Genomic DNA, 15583 nt, shown 5'->3' with positions numbered 1-15583 from the left:
CTTCGTGATGACATGCCTCCACCGCTTCTGCTACCCGTGCATCCTGCGGTGGGCTCAGAGCAAGCCCGAGTGCCCCCTCTGCAAGAGGAGGGTCCTCTCCATCGCGCACTCGGTGCGGGCGGACGATGACTACAAGGAGCATGCCATCACACCACCTGTCATCGCCTGCCAGGCAGGAGGAGCTCCCAGACACCCACCCGCCCGCGACCTCCATCACCCTGGGGCACCCCAGTGGTGGGCTGCAGAAGGGGTGCTCAGGCGTCCTGTGGGCAGCCTCCAACCCCCAATCTGGTTGAATTCTTTCCGGCAGCAGCCAGGGCTCTTCCAGATCCTGCAGTCCTGGGTCCGTCAGGAGCTGGAGGAGACCTTTGGCAGCAGGGTGCAGGAGAGGGCTGCGGTGGAGGACGGGGCCATGGGCTGGCTGCCTGGGGGCTCCCTGCAAAACCGCCCAGCGATGTTCATGCAACAGCGTGCACGTGTCGCTGCGCGGCGGCGCAGGGGGGAGGCCCGCAGACCACTGGGCTGGCAGGACGCCAGTCCTACTGGGGGGCAGGAGGGCAGCCCCGCAGGTGTCCCCCAGCCTGCTGCCTCCCGAGGGGGGGCTCCTGCCCCTGGCCCAGCCCCCTCCAGCAGCCCTGGGAGACCCAGCTTAGATGAGCTCCCTGGCACCTCATCTGCTGCTGTTGGTGGGAGCCCCCCTGCTGCCCCTGTCACCACCCTCGCAGGGCAAGAAGAGCCCCAGGAGGAGCCAGGGGAGGCTGTGCCCAGGACGTCCACCTCTGGCCGGGGCAGTGAACACTCCCCTGGGGGGCCACGGCGACCCCCAAAGAGGAGGGCTGGCAGCTCCAAGGCCTCGCCAGCCAACAAGAGGGCAGCACAGCGTCGGTGACTCTGGAGGGATGGCCAAAGCAGGACCATGCCATCAGCTGGAGCATCCACCAACCCACAAGAGCTCCCAGCACCCCAAATCCAACTATCTAAATAAAATAAAAGCACGGAAACTCCAGAAAATCTCCTGGTGTTACTAATAGTGCAGGTGGTGTTGCTGTCCTTGCCCTTTATTGCTTTTTTCCTGGGAGGGGTGGGATGCTAGCTAAAGCTGAGGGGTCCTCCTATGTGTGCCAGCTACTATTTCACTCCTCCCCCCAAAGGCAAGTGCTGCCCACCTCCAGGCCTCCATCTCTGCAGCTGGTGCCGGGGCAGATGTTTCCAGCCGGGGGCTCTCCAGGGCCACCCTGTGCCCCATCATCGCTCACCACCCCAGGCCCGTCGTCCTCCTCACCGCAGACGCTGCCCCCACGTCCCGCGGCTCTGCTCCCCTACCAGCCCGCACTGCTGGCTGCAGCCTGGCCACGGCGGTGCCCAGATCCCTCCTCCTGCACGGAGTCTCCACTTGGTGCTGCCTTCTGCGTCAGCCCGGGCTCCCAAGAACCTCAGCAAGGGGAAGCGCCAAGTCCTGCGCCTGGGGAGGGACAACGCCAGGCACCGGCACATGTGGCGGGCTGTCCCACTGGAGAGCAGCCCTGGAGAGGTGACCATGCTGCTGCCCTCCAGCACAGGCTTTCTTCCCGCTCGGCCAGATCAAGTCTTGGTGCTGGAGCTGCTTCTCCTCTGCTCGCAAAGGACCCCTCTTTGGCAGACGCTCAGCAGATGGATGCCAAGCGGCTGAGGACACTGGGTTCATCCAGTCTGGTGAAAAGGGGGCTGAGGGGCGACCACATTGCTCTCCACAGCTTCCTGAGGAGGGGAAGTGGAGAGGGCGGTGCTGATCTCTTCTCGCTGGACTCCAGCAACAGGACGTGTGGAACGGTCCAAAGCCGTGGCAGAAGAAACCTTCCTTTACTGCGAGGGTGGTCAGACGCTGCGACAGGCGCCCAAGAGAGGTGCTCGATGCGCCGTGCCTCTCAGAGCCTTAAGCAGAGTCATTTGCACAATGCCCCTCATAATGGGCTCTAACTTTTGGTCAGCCCTGGAGCGATCAGGCAGTTCAACTAGAGGATGCTTGTAGGTCCACGCCAAGTATTGTATTCTATTCTGTTCTATTATATTCTTTTATTGTATTGTATTCTATTCTATACTATTCCTTTACTACTCTATTCATTGTTTTGCATTCTTGAAACTACTTTATTGGCATTAGACAGGTGAATAAATGAAGTGTTTGCAAGGCAATTTTGCCAAACTGAGTCAGATGAAAGTAACGGGATTTCTATATGCAGGTCAGCTGGCTGACAGTGACCCACAGAACTAAACAAACTGATTTCCAAGCCTGAAGGAAAGTATGGTGAAGCAGGGGTAAACAACCTTTCTGGCCTGCAATCTGAACTGTTAGAAAAACTTGCTGGGTGTGGGGGATGCAAATTATTCATATGCGGGTGCATACATATGTATGAAGAAAATTTCCTGTGACATCAAATATTGTTTTGTCCCACCCAAAGTAATCCTTGCCTCTTCTGTGTTATTATCAGATTGAACAAAATGAGAAATGGGACACTTATAATTGACCTTTTTGAGGAGCATCAGAGAGACTGCTGATGAGACATGCTTTTTGCAACCTTATTTTTAGAGTAGTATTACTTCAGATACTCCAGATTTTAGACAGAGAGCAGCACCAATTTAAAAGAGCAGATTTCCTTACTGCATTTTCATTCTTTCATTCCATTTTTTAAAAAAGACAATGCCTTCTATTACTCTTAATGTTTTTAGTTTTGGATGGAAATATTCAAATTTAATCAGGTTTTACCATGTTTCACCTTCTTTCAAGTACACTAAATCAGTTGCATGACTCGTTTGTTTTGCTCTTTCAAATGGAAATGATTAACAAAATAACACAAAAGTAGGGGAAAATTAACCATAAAGCCATAAAAATTGAAAGTATTATTTATGGTGCGGTACTACAACTTTATCTCATTTTGTTAAATTACCTACTTCTCATTAGAATAGTGTTCCTTTATCTTTATGCCTGACTACAATGTTCACCCTTTCCTTGTATGCACTTAGAAACTATTCAGCATCCTAAGGAACTGTAATTAAACTCAATGTGGCATCAAATGCTGAAAGGAAGTCTCAGGGACCATGTAACTGTCCTTTTGTAGAACGTGCAATAAACACTTTGAAAGCCATTTAAGCTACTGAACGAAGGAGTGAAGGGGAAGTAGAGAGGCAGGAAGTAAAATCTAAATAAACTCAAGATTGCTGGTTATATCAGAGATGTCCAACAGCTGCACCAGATACTTGCCAAAAGCCCAAGGCCATTACTACTTTGAATATCAATTTACGTATATCCTTAAATGTCTAAAAGATTAACAAATGTCTTATTTAGTTTGCAACTTCTTTGGCAGTTTAATACAAATCGTTTCTCTGAGCAGCCCAAACCTAAACACCTGCTGCTGATCTGGAACCTTCTGGAAGAGGGCATGTTGGGGTCACATATTTACAAAGTCAGAGCTGTATTTGGCTCTTCGCTGTACATTGCACATCTTAAGAGTTGCACCTTGCAGCTTGCCTGATATGATAGCCTGCTGGCTATCAAAAACCTAACCACTGCTCTGCAGAGTAAGAAGCAGGCTCTCCCAGTGCACAGGCTGTGGGTAATTTCTTCCTTGCAGAAGCCATCAGCTTCCTTTAATATCCACTGACAAGCTAAATTTCTGAATTTTAGAAAATGGAGCTCTTAGGAAATAAAGTGTTTCTGTGTTTTGGTGTACTGGATGCTGTAGCCCCCATATAATATATATGTAGCCCCACATAAATGCAAAGTGGTAAGCATTACATTTATTGCCCTGCTTGATCCAATTAATTTGAAAGTATCTTAACAGTACTGCTAATCACAAGTGGGAAGGTGCTTTCTCACGTTTAACCCTAAGTTAGCTCTAATCGTATGAGTAGACAGAAGTGTCACTAATAGCTTCTTCTTCCTAAGGTATTTGGTAATCTTGCCCAACAGCAGGCAAATCCCATAGGGCCACTTTCTTGGCTTTGCAACCAGGCTCTCTCAGTAAAGCAGTGCAATGTAGCTGCATTACACTGTATGTTTCAAGGGCATTTGATTTATACAGTAGCACAAAGAAGGTAAAGCTTTCCTGGAGATCGATACTTAATCACCTTTGCATATGCTTGGCTTCCCTTTGGTTTTGGGGGGTTTCTGAACAGTATGGATTGGTGAGCACAACAATTTTTTTTCCTTTTTTTCTACTGCCTACAAGCTTCTTTCCTTTGTTCTTCCCTTCCATCTACAACAGTTTCCCCAGATGACAAGTTGCAGGAATATGGACACTTGTGTCTAGTTCAAGCTGTTAGGCATATTAGTTTAAATACACATTTGGCTTTTAAAATTAGTCAATTGTATAAGCACACCAAATTTCTGCTTCTATCAGTAAATAATATAAACTGTATTAGATATTTCATCATCTAATTACTGGTGATTAGGAAAGATTTAAGTGGAAGACTAAAGCTGAAGAAATAGCACAGTGTGGAAAGAAGCTGGGAACTAGTGCGCTAGAAAGCAACCCAAACCAGTACTTCCACTGCTCTCATAACTCTACCTTGAATTATGTATATTCTGGGTTTTGCATGAGAAAAAAAATGTATTTTTTGAAACAAAAAAATAAAATTAGGATAAAAAATTCAGAGGGTCAGCTTCTTTTGACTGTATTCTACAGCTCCAGCCAGACCAGGGTATAATTTTCAGTTATCTATTTTTTGTGACACAGTATACTTATGAACTGTACTAGGTTGTATCCCCGATAGCTAGAGTAAAAACAATCACTCTACCAAAAAATTACACTCTAAAACAGATAAGAGAGAAAAGAGTATGTAAAATGGCTTAGTGCAGCCTTGGTTTCAGTTCCTTCCTTCCTCTACAAATTTCCTGTCTAGGCCTGAGCAATTGTCAAAGGCCATTTGAACCAACAGACCCAGAAGCCCATTAAGGTTGTGGATCAAAATTTCCTGAAAGGAGCCCCAACTTCACACCAGGGTGGAATACAGCTTCTCCCCGAACCTTGAAAGAAAAATGGAAACTGACACACAGGGGCTAGGAGGGAATTGCAGCATGTTCCAGCCAGATCCCCAAATTGGACTGTCATGGAGCCAGGAAATCTGCCAAGGCAAATGCATGCTGTTTAATGCAGACCAGCCCGAGATAACCTGCGCCTCAGATCCTCATTTGTAAAACAGGAATAACTATCCCATGCTTTATGGGAAGAGAACATAACCTAAACATTTTGAAATAATCTGATCCCATAACAGAGGAAGACAAAAATTCCGAAGATTGACCATCTCCATTTGCTGTAGAAAACATGAAGAGACAAAGGTTAAACAAGTTGTGGCAATCACACATGGAGACAGGAGCACAGCTGGAAATTAAATCCAGACCTCTAAAATTATAGTCCAGTGTTTTTATCACAAAATCTTTCTTCTTCGTTCTTGATTAAAACAGGAAACCAGTACACAAAATATGTGCTTACTCTGTAACTTCAGCATGTTACCACAAATGTCTTAGAAAAATATATATGCGCTTCAAATATGGTCATCTCAGCCAAGTGTATATTTTGATGAAACAAAAAGCATGCATATCATTCTGGAGGAGGCCCATCATCAAACACCTGGTCCTCAGGGGCCTGAACAAACACTGTAACTTCTAAGTTGAGACAACCTTGTATTGGTTATAAAAACATCTGTTTATGTGAATTTTAAGATAATTTTGTGTAAACTGCAAGATTTAAAATGTTGTTGTCAGTGGCTGAACCACACTGAGACTAAAGAGTATTTGCAATGCAACCCAAGGAAAGGAGGAAGAGACAAGTGCTGCTGCTGTTTGATGATAAGGAAAGTATTCTTACTTTTTAACATGATGTTGAGTGCCTTTCATTTGCCAGACAGATCCAGTTTACAAAATTGTTTGCCCCCACAGCTACTGTCTTTTACCTGGAAGACCCCCGCCACGGGCAGGGAGGTGGCCTCAGGGTGAAGTGCTCTGATGACCTACTCCTTTGCACCCTCTTTCCCAGGGCCTCATATTCCCTTTCCCTTCTTATAATTAAGCAATTTTTCACATGATTAAAACATACTTCCCCCACCATAAAACTGTATGAGTGCCTGTCACATCATCCAGGGGGCTCCCTTTGAGGTCACAGAAGAGATGCACTTCATCTATGTGATAAAAAGTATGGGATATGCAGATCACAGAGAATAAATTGCACACCCCAGCCTCACGGTTCCTCACCAGAGTTTTAATTCAGATGTGTTACTAGTTTTTAAAGACATTTTTTTTTTTTACATTGTTTGAAAGAGCTGGGTTTTTTTCTCAACTACAATTGTTTCATCACTTGCCTTCAATGGACTGAATCTTAAAATTTTTACTGTTGTCCCGAACAACCTGAAGAAAATAAGGCATGAGAACATGCAAATTTATTCTGAATTATTAACATCTCAAAATTCCTCCCCAGAGTAATGACGATTTCTGCTTGATGATGGTGTTTCTTCCCACCTATTTCTCCTCCTAAGGATCCAGCATACAGGCATCAGTGGCTGTAAACTCAGAACTGATGTTAGTCAGTTTGATGAAACAGGGACTTCTCAAAGTTTCTTAGAAAGCCCAGTCCCCCTGCACAGGGCTCTGGAATGAGGTGTTCACCTCCCAGCATCCTGAGCAGATTGCAGAAAGGTCATGTGGGGAAAAGTGCAGCACTGGCAACAGAGCCAGGTCTGTTCACCTACACTTGGCAAGGAATGAGTTTATAGCTACTTCTTTCTGCCTGTACTTTGTTGTACCTTCCTCACTTCTGCTAAAGGCTCATCAGATTTTCCAGAAGCCCTTAGATCCAACAAACGGTCAGATATCTTCCATCCCAAGTTCCTTCCGAGGTGGCACCACTATAGTCACACTCTTGAGAGTCACAAAATAGAGAAATCTAAACAGCTTCAAAACAGAAATTTGCCCAATAGGTAAAATTGAATCTGAACATTCAAGAGAAGACATTAGAGAACATATTGTCTCTTAGAATAAAATTGTCTTGTAAGAGCAACACATCTAGAAGGGAAGGCAAGTGTTTCCACCCTCCTACTCTTTGACACCAAGGATTAACATCCATTGCTTAAACCACGCTAAAAAAAACCATTCTCCAGTATTTGTTACCCATTTATTTTATTTCCACACACTCGTACCTTCCTGAACAGGCAAGATGTCTCTCTTCAGAAAGGCAAAAGCTAATAATGTTAATGATACAACTACATTACACAGTGAGAGAAAGGATTCGACCTGCTAGCTTGTGCTCTAGCGAAACAGTCCTCTAGTTGCGCAGTCCTTTGACAGCAGTCTGGTCAGAAACTAGTTTTCTGACTGTGTTTTGATTTTATTTCCTTTGTAGATTAGTTTGTACTAGCTATTAATGCTTTCAACAATTTTAATACTTTTGCTAAATAATTTTGATAGATTTTACTTTTTCTTTTCTACAGAAAAATCCCTAGAAATTTTCACAGATACAAACTTTCACAGCAAATAAAGACCTCTCCACCTTCTCAACAGTCCACACCAGTTTAAGACTTTGCATTTGGTTGGAAACTTTTACTTTTAGATTTTTTATGGAAATCTCTCAACTTCAGTGCCTGAAGGTCAGGGCCCTTTTTTGTGCTGGCAAGTCTGAGTGCATAATGCACATCTGATCTCTGGCAATCTTTAATTGTAGATAATTTCTAGAAATCTACAGCAGAACACACGGACTTCATAAAAATACCTTGTTAGATGGTATCAACACAGGTAATGCTTTTCATCCCTTAATAATTCATTAGGTATAGTTTTAGACCAAGTTACAATGGTTTTAGGTTTCAGCGCTTCCACTGAAGCGTGTCTTTTTGGAAGCGTTAATGCCAGGAGAAATGGCTCTCAGGTGGCTCAACACAAGATTGTGCTGTGCAGCCAGCAAACAGAAAGAGCCTTTTGTTCTGTGTGGGCTCCTTCCAAGCAGTTAGGTATTTCTTTCACCTTTTTGCCGTTTCCTTTTTTCTGGCTTACAAAGCGATATGCATGATTTTATATAAAACATTCAGTAAAAAAAAAACCCAAAAACTTAATCGGTTTCTGAAAAGAAAAATGTAATACTGCAAATGATGGCATTTTATTTGAAGGACTAGATCTGCATGGAGCAGAGGAACATGGGAGCAAATGTGAAGCATAAGAAAAGAAAAAAAAAAGGACAGTATCAAAAGGAAGGACAGGAACATTGAAAAAGTAGGCAAAACCTAGTAAAGTAGAAAAGAGAAAACTGAAACAGGAATAGGCATGCAATGAGGCAAAGATCTGTAATCCCTGAAAGCTCCTGGTCCTCATATGGTTAGTTCCTCATGATTTCTCACTAGACCTTTGACCTGACCTTGTTTTTCTCAAGTTTCAGCTTTTTCTTCAATCTAGTGAATATAAAATAATCACCACCAAAATCTACAAGCAACGTATTCTTCACCTTTTAATGGCAGGGCCAAAACTGTAACGGCATACTACTGTTTCCAGGTCTACCACTGACACCATTGGTACAAGACTGATTTAGAGGTGTCATGATTCAAATGAGAGGGTTTGGGTGGGGTGGTTTTTTTTCATATTCTTTGCTTTATTCTAACTTACAGTTCAAAACCAGCAAAGTTTGAGTAGTCAAGCATTCAAAACCTAGGCAAAACCAAAATGAAAGACAGCTCAGGAAGCTTAATTCACTTCCACTTGGGGTGGGGGTGGTGTAATTCAGAAATATGTGTCACATAGTAATTGGGTTTTTCACTTTATCAACTGGAATTGTTTTTTTTTTGATTTATGTTGATATTTGTAAAATATTAGTAAGTTATCACTCTAGTACAGGAGAAGGGTTTGGGAAAACCTAGGCAAACCAAAATAAATAAGATTAATTGTTTGCTCAATAACAAAAGGGGAATCAACCTACAGCTTGGTTCCTAGATTTTCGTCTTATGCTTGGAAACTGCTACTCTTCAGTTGCATTTGAGAAGTGTTCCTTGAACAGTTCAGTGCTTCACTATACATAATTCAGTTTGCTGTCTCGTGTACCAGTCTCTGCCTTCTGATATCATAAAAGTTCAGACAACTTCCTGGTATCTCACTATTTTGCTTTGTAGAACAGGTACGTAACAGTTTTCTCAAGTGTTTTCAGTGGTTACAAAAATGATTACTTTTTTTGTACTGGCATGGACAGCTAATCTTCAATAGCAATAAATTTTAAGGAAAATATGACAACTTGTTAAATCCCTATACTGGTGAAACCTTTAAGTTAATGTACGTTTTCTGTGCCTATAAAATGCAAGAATGTGTACCACGTGGTATTATTCTTATATATGGAAGATGACTAAGTGAGTATATGCAAGATGGATGGATTAGTGGTCAGCCCACTGCAGTTGTTTAAAGTGTTTCCACTTAAGCCATTGGGAGTTCAGAGATCACAAACACTGATTAATAGTGTACTTCTGAAAAGCATCCACATCTTTACAAATCTGCGTTTACTCTTTGTTTCAAGTAGTCCATCACCAACACTAATTTTATGGCCTCAGACTGTACTCCTCACTCCATTATTTGATCAACAGCAGAACCTACTTCAAGAAATTATACAATATGCAACATTTCAATTAAAACAAACACATGAAGCAATGATGGTGAAAAAGAGTTAATCTATTTTCATCATTATGACTGGATCAGCAAGTAAGCCCAGGCAGCTAACAAAAATCACCAAATTACTACTGAAGTCCAAATGACATTAACAAACAGGTTTTACCTAGCTACTCAAAGACAGGATTCTAGTCCTGTTTTATCTGACCTTTCAAGCTATAATAATATAACATGGGTCAATTTATAACCACAGCAACCTAAGCATTTTGTCCGTTCATTTTTAACCACTCTTCCACCCCCTACTTGCCCTGTAAACAGGTACTGTTAAAACATCATGCCTTTGTGGTATTTTGCTTGTCTAAAATACAAAATAAGAAAGCAGAAGTTGCTCAAGAAAATTTGATCAAACCAAAAGCCACTGTAACAGAGTGTTATCCCCATCTGCAAAAAGCTTCATCCAGTCTGTGAGTTTTCAATCAAATTAGATATTTTTTAGCAAGCACACTGTGGTTTCAGGCAGTGTTCACTGAGCTTATGAACTAAATTCTTACAGAACAAAGCTGGTCAGAGTGCATTAAGTAATTTTCCAAAAAGTACTTACTGAAGATTGTGATTCGGGCTGTTTGTTGGACCTGTAAACATAAACCAAACAAACATTACTGGCAAGTTTGGCTCAAGGACAACAGCATAAGAAAAGTCAATAGCAATCTAAAAGAAACCAACTCTTTAAGGAAGGTTTGTCTCAAGATTCAAACAAAACCCTCTGCATTCCTGCACATAATCATATATTGCTATTTTCAAAGCCACAAATAAAAATCACATGAATCTTCTGCCTGGTCAGGCAGCAACTTGAGTGGACTTAACTTTTGTTATTAAATATGTCCCACCATAAAAACACAGGCTGTTAAAAAGACAATGTGTTATCTTCACACATCAATTACCTCTTAATAAGCCCCACCTGAGAGCCTTACTATCAGTTTATGGTATGACACAGGCATGCTCTCAACCTTTGTCACAGCAGGGACAAGGTCCAATACCCAGCACTTAATGAATCACTTACAAACTAAACTGTGGAGTTAGCTATTTTCATTATAAAATCAGAAGAAATTTTAGGAAAATGTCTCTACAATTTTCTTCCCCATTGCTTCAGAAGCAAACTAAATAAAAGCTTGCCTTCCAGGCTGGACGATTAAGTCTCCAAAATGCAATATAAGTGCTTCTTGAAAGGTGCGGTGTACCTTCATCTGTCAAAGGACAGAATTTGAGGCCAAGCTTCACTTAACAGTACAGATGTGATATTTCACAAGGATGGGGCCAGCACTATGAATATCACGTAGAAAACTGCTTCTCATTGTTTCCTTTAGGTTTCTTTACGGACTGAGTTGAGCAGTACAGTGAAAACTCCAGGCAATGAAATGTTACCTTTTCGTACTTTATACTGGCACTTCTTTAAAATTTTTTCTTCACTACGTATTTACAGACCTTTCCATCTGTATTTACTTTCTTTTATTACCAGTAAATGAGTATTGAGTTCAACCGAGAAGTTCTGCACTGGGGGAGAGGCCCCAGGCAATGGCTTTATTTATTTCCTTTTGTGTTGAGAATTCTTCTTAAAACATCAAATTCATTTCTCATTATGCTACTGTGAAAACTAATACCTAGTCTATAAAGCAGTCTGAGTAATTATAAAAACCAGGAACTCACCAAGCCTTACGAACAACACTCCTGTTGCAGTTATTGTCTTCATCCCATTTGAAGCCACGCACTGGTAGTATCCTGTGTCCGTGGTATCCAGATCCTGGATTCTCAGACGTGAACCATAATCTGTTTTTCTGATGATGATCCGTCTTGGTTCCTGAACCACTGGAGCATCATTTTTTAGCCATCTCACATTTGGAGATGGATTTCCTGCTACCTTGCAGTGCAGGATTGCTGTTTGCCCCTGGACTACAGTGATATTGTTTACTGGTTCCAAAAAGGTCAGAAAGTAACCTAAGAAGGTAAAAGGTCAGAAAAGATCAGACTTCACTTTGCTTGTGATAAAAGGCTGCTCAAATGCACATTTTTGAGAGAGGGTCTTGTAAATGGTTTCAGTTTTCTTTCAAGCATATACTAAAAAAAAAATGTGCAATTCTCTGTCCTAGGGACACCATAACATTACAGTCTGGTTTGTCTTTCATGATTGGCTTCATGTTTGTCTGCAAGTAGATATGCAGTTTAGAAGGTCAAGCATGAATTAATACCATTACAATCCTAACTCCCTTTGTGGACACCTATTCTGAAAGCAATAATGATTTTTTCTGCTCCATTTCTATGTCTCTTGCGAAACAGTTAGTTCTGTAACAAAAAAATACACCCCTATTCCATAAAAAAGTAATCCCAGTTGCAGCCATATTAGAATATCATTATAATTTTACCACTTAATCTTCTTACATGGTCATATATTTGTCTTTAAAAATAAGTAAAACTGGAAAAGTTACTTTTAGGTATTAATTTGACTTGCCAGATACTCAACTGACAAGAAATCTTAAGATGAACCTGATTCAGATAGGTTTTCCTTACAATCAAACTTCAAAGATGGCAAGTCTCACATTCAATTTAAAGAAAGTATGCCTCAACTGTAGAAGTAACCTGTGATACAGAGGGCACTTTTAAATTGATTATAGACTGCCATTTTTCATGTCAAATCTTAAAGTAGTGCTAAATTGGACGAAGAAAGGTCTGTATGGACATCATCGGTTTCATGGGTTTAGTTTTATAAATGGAATCTAAAAGCACTAATTTGTGGTTTGTTAAAAGCAAAGGGCTTGTCAAGAAGCATGTATGCTGTATTGGTGATCTCAAGTGATAAAAAGATTAAAAAAAATAATTGATGGAAGACTATTGTAAAAAATTGACAATCAAATCTTCAGTCTTATTGTTTTAAATTTAATTTGGTGTTAGGAGTCTTGCAACTGACATACATCACACATTGAAAGCTTGGAAGCATGTAATTCCATTGAAATAATAATGCAATTGTCAAAACAAGTAAGAAAAATATCTAGCTGTCATACTCATATGTTTGCTTTGATGAATTTATACCATTGAGACATAGAGCATCAGGAATACTTCATATTACGTTACATTTTTATGTCATCTAGATCCAAATATCAAATAACTGATGGATGTCTACATGTGCCATTTCCTATCAGCTAGATTATTTTACAGTTGTTTAATGAGGAAATAGCATATTACTGTGCAGGAATCTAACACCAGCAATGCAATGGTAACATTTGCAGTCTAATTGCTGAAGTACTTAAAAAAAAATGATGCGCTGCTTTGATTTACTTTTGACATGATCATGAAAATCAGTTACTCTGTAATGGCTAGGCATAGCAACGGAGAGGAAAACACTAGAAAAATCGTAATATAAAGAGTTCGCAAAGCCAGATTTTGCTGGAAAACTGGGTTTTCTTGAATATTATGTTGTTCCCTACCATTGAACTTCCAAAAGAAATGCTGCTTTAATGAATAACATGAAAATACAATGTAGATAAGCGTGAATTTAGTATGTCACTAAACAGAAAATGAAGTAAATCCCTGCCCATGGCAGGGAGGTTAGAACTAAATTATTTTTAAGGTCCCTTCCAATCCAAATCATTCTATGATTCTATGAGTCAAATACATATAACCTCCACATGACATTGGAAACTTAAAGGAAAATTATTTGTCATCCTTTTTCCACATAAAATAATGAAGTAGTCTGCAAGTAATTTTACATTAGTTTTCCCTATTGTTAGTCTACAAATCTTTAGCTGACTTTAGAACATTTTGACAGAAAACAAATACTTTTTTCAAATGTCTGATAAGAAAGGAAGAAGAAGCCTTCTGCAATGTCATGCCACAACAGTGTCATTTGTTGTGGTTTCCAGTTACGTTTCAGAATTAGAATTGCTAGGGTAACATTCTGGCAGGGAACAGAAAACCAGCAAATTATCTTGTTGATACAGGGAATAGAAGCAATTGATTAAAACTATTACTTAAGCCAACATTTTTACATATGTAAGTATTTGTAGCAGCAAGAAAGAAAGTATGATCAATCCTGCCACATGTTAGAAAAGGAATTTCCATGGCTATTTCACTCTTAGCTCATTATTTTGCCACTTTTTCTTAATCTGTATGGAGTTTATTCTCATCAGCATGATTAAAGCAGAGTATACAGTCAGGAGGAGAAGTAAGTTTGCATTTATTTGAAATATGTTCAAAAGAGTTCTCATACTCAATAATACTGCTTGAGTCAGAATTAATTTATGAAAAGGGGTGGAAAAGCTGGAAAATTCTTCAAATTTTAGCAAAACAACTGGAGCATTGAGGAAGTCAAGGACATCTAGTCATGGTAATGGCTTTGAGATGTTGGGTGGAAGAGGAGTGGAGCCCCAGTGTGGGACCATGAAAGCACCAACTCAAGCAACAGTGGCAAATTGGATGTACAGTCTGCAAAATGGGTGGGAAATTGGCTCACAGGCCACGCTCAGAGGGTGATGATCAATGTTTTTTACTCAGGCTGGCAGACTGTCGCAAGCAAGGTCCTTCAGGGATCAATACGGGGCCCCACACTGTTCAACATCTTCATAGATGTCTTGGAAGATGAGATTGAAAGCAGCCTGTTTGCTGATGAGGCTAAACTGGGTGGTGATGTGGGCAGAAGGAAGAGCCATCTTAGAGACCTGGACAGGCTGAAAGAAGGGCAAGCAAGAACTGCATAGAGTTTCAAAGACGCATCCGAAGTCCTGCACCTGCACCAGGATAACCAAAGAGCCCAGTACAGGCTTAGGATCTGTGTGGCTGAGGAGTAGCCTTGCTGAAAGGGAGCTGGGCGTCCTGGTGGACAACAAGCTCAACATGAGTCCGAAAAGAGCTGCTGCGGCAACAAAGGCAAACCAGATCCCGGGCTGTGTCCACAAGGGCATTGCTAGCTAGCAGACATAGAGACATGATCATCGCAGTGTACTCAGTGCTTGTCCGGCCACACTTGGAGTCCAATTCTAGTTCCCAAAATTCAAAAATGACACAGAAAGTCTGGAGAGTGTCCAAAGGAGGGCCATGAAGATGACTGAAAATCTGGAGAGCCTGCCTTATGAGGGAAGACTTGAAGGAGTTAGGTCTTTTCTCCCTGAAGAATAGAAGGTTCGGGGGGGGGGGGATGGGGTGGGGTGGGGGGTGGGGGGGAGCTCAAGAAGCCACATGGAGAAGACACAAGAGGCAATGGCTACAAGCTGCATCAAGAGAGGTTTCATCTCAATAGAACTAAATTTTTTGCAGTGAAAACAACCGTTCACTGGAAAATGACCTCTCCAGAGATGCAGATGAGTCCTCGTTACTGGAGGTTTTCAAGGTGCGATCAGACAGGGTGTTAGATGATCTTGTCTAGGCTCCCTTTCCCTAAAAAAGTTCGGCCAGATGATCTTTTAAGGTCCTTCCCAACCTGGGCTGTTCTGTGGTTCCATGGGTCTGTGATTCAGCAATCATGGGGGCAGCCTGAATGTGCTCACATAAGAAAAGCAAAAGAGTTGGTTTAAGGTATTTTTTGAGAAGTTAGACCACTTCCAGCACGGAGCCAGCACAGAGGTACAAACACCAGCTCGGAGATGCTCCTGACTCCTAAGTGAAAGAAGCAGAGAAGATGCTTTCTATAAAGGTGGGGTCAACCCAAACGCTGTAAGTTGACAGTCAGGTAGTGTGGTGGTTCTACCTCCGATATACTTTTTGTTCTTAACACAGAAGTATAGGAAAGGTCTACGTTGTTCTTGTGCTACTTACTGGTCAGGTTTTGTGCCATTGGTCAGCTTACAGCTTGCTCAAACACCGGTATTTCACTTTTCCTAATGAGCCAGGTTAGTTATGGATATTACATTCAAGTAAATTTGGATGAAAACAGATACTAAATTTACTTACTAGGACCAACAGATGTTATTAACTCAAGATTAAATTCATGTTAGGACTTTC

At 41.5% G+C, this 15583-nt stretch overlaps 1 protein-coding gene across 2 annotated transcripts in view; it reads right to left on the bottom strand.

Moving 5' to 3' along the window:
- ROR2 (receptor tyrosine kinase like orphan receptor 2) overlaps window positions 1–15583 on the bottom strand; it is a 154430-nt gene that overhangs the window by 27821 nt on the left and 111026 nt on the right. For both annotated transcript variants that reach the window (XM_055791283.1, XM_055791284.1), the window contains exons 3-4: window positions 11303–11590; window positions 10200–10230 (exon numbers count right to left, since the gene is read on the bottom strand). In XM_055791283.1, the coding sequence (XP_055647258.1) occupies window positions 10200–10230; window positions 11303–11590 (319 nt within the window). The remainder of the gene's footprint in view (window positions 1–10199; window positions 10231–11302; window positions 11591–15583) is intronic.

Source organism: Falco peregrinus, chromosome Z (genome assembly GCF_023634155.1).
Source record: "Falco peregrinus isolate bFalPer1 chromosome Z, bFalPer1.pri, whole genome shotgun sequence".
In the NCBI taxonomy this organism is placed as follows: Eukaryota; Metazoa; Chordata; class Aves; order Falconiformes; family Falconidae; genus Falco; species Falco peregrinus.
The sequence above is the reverse complement of the archived record's forward strand: the minus strand, read 5'-3'. Positions and strand labels throughout refer to the sequence as shown.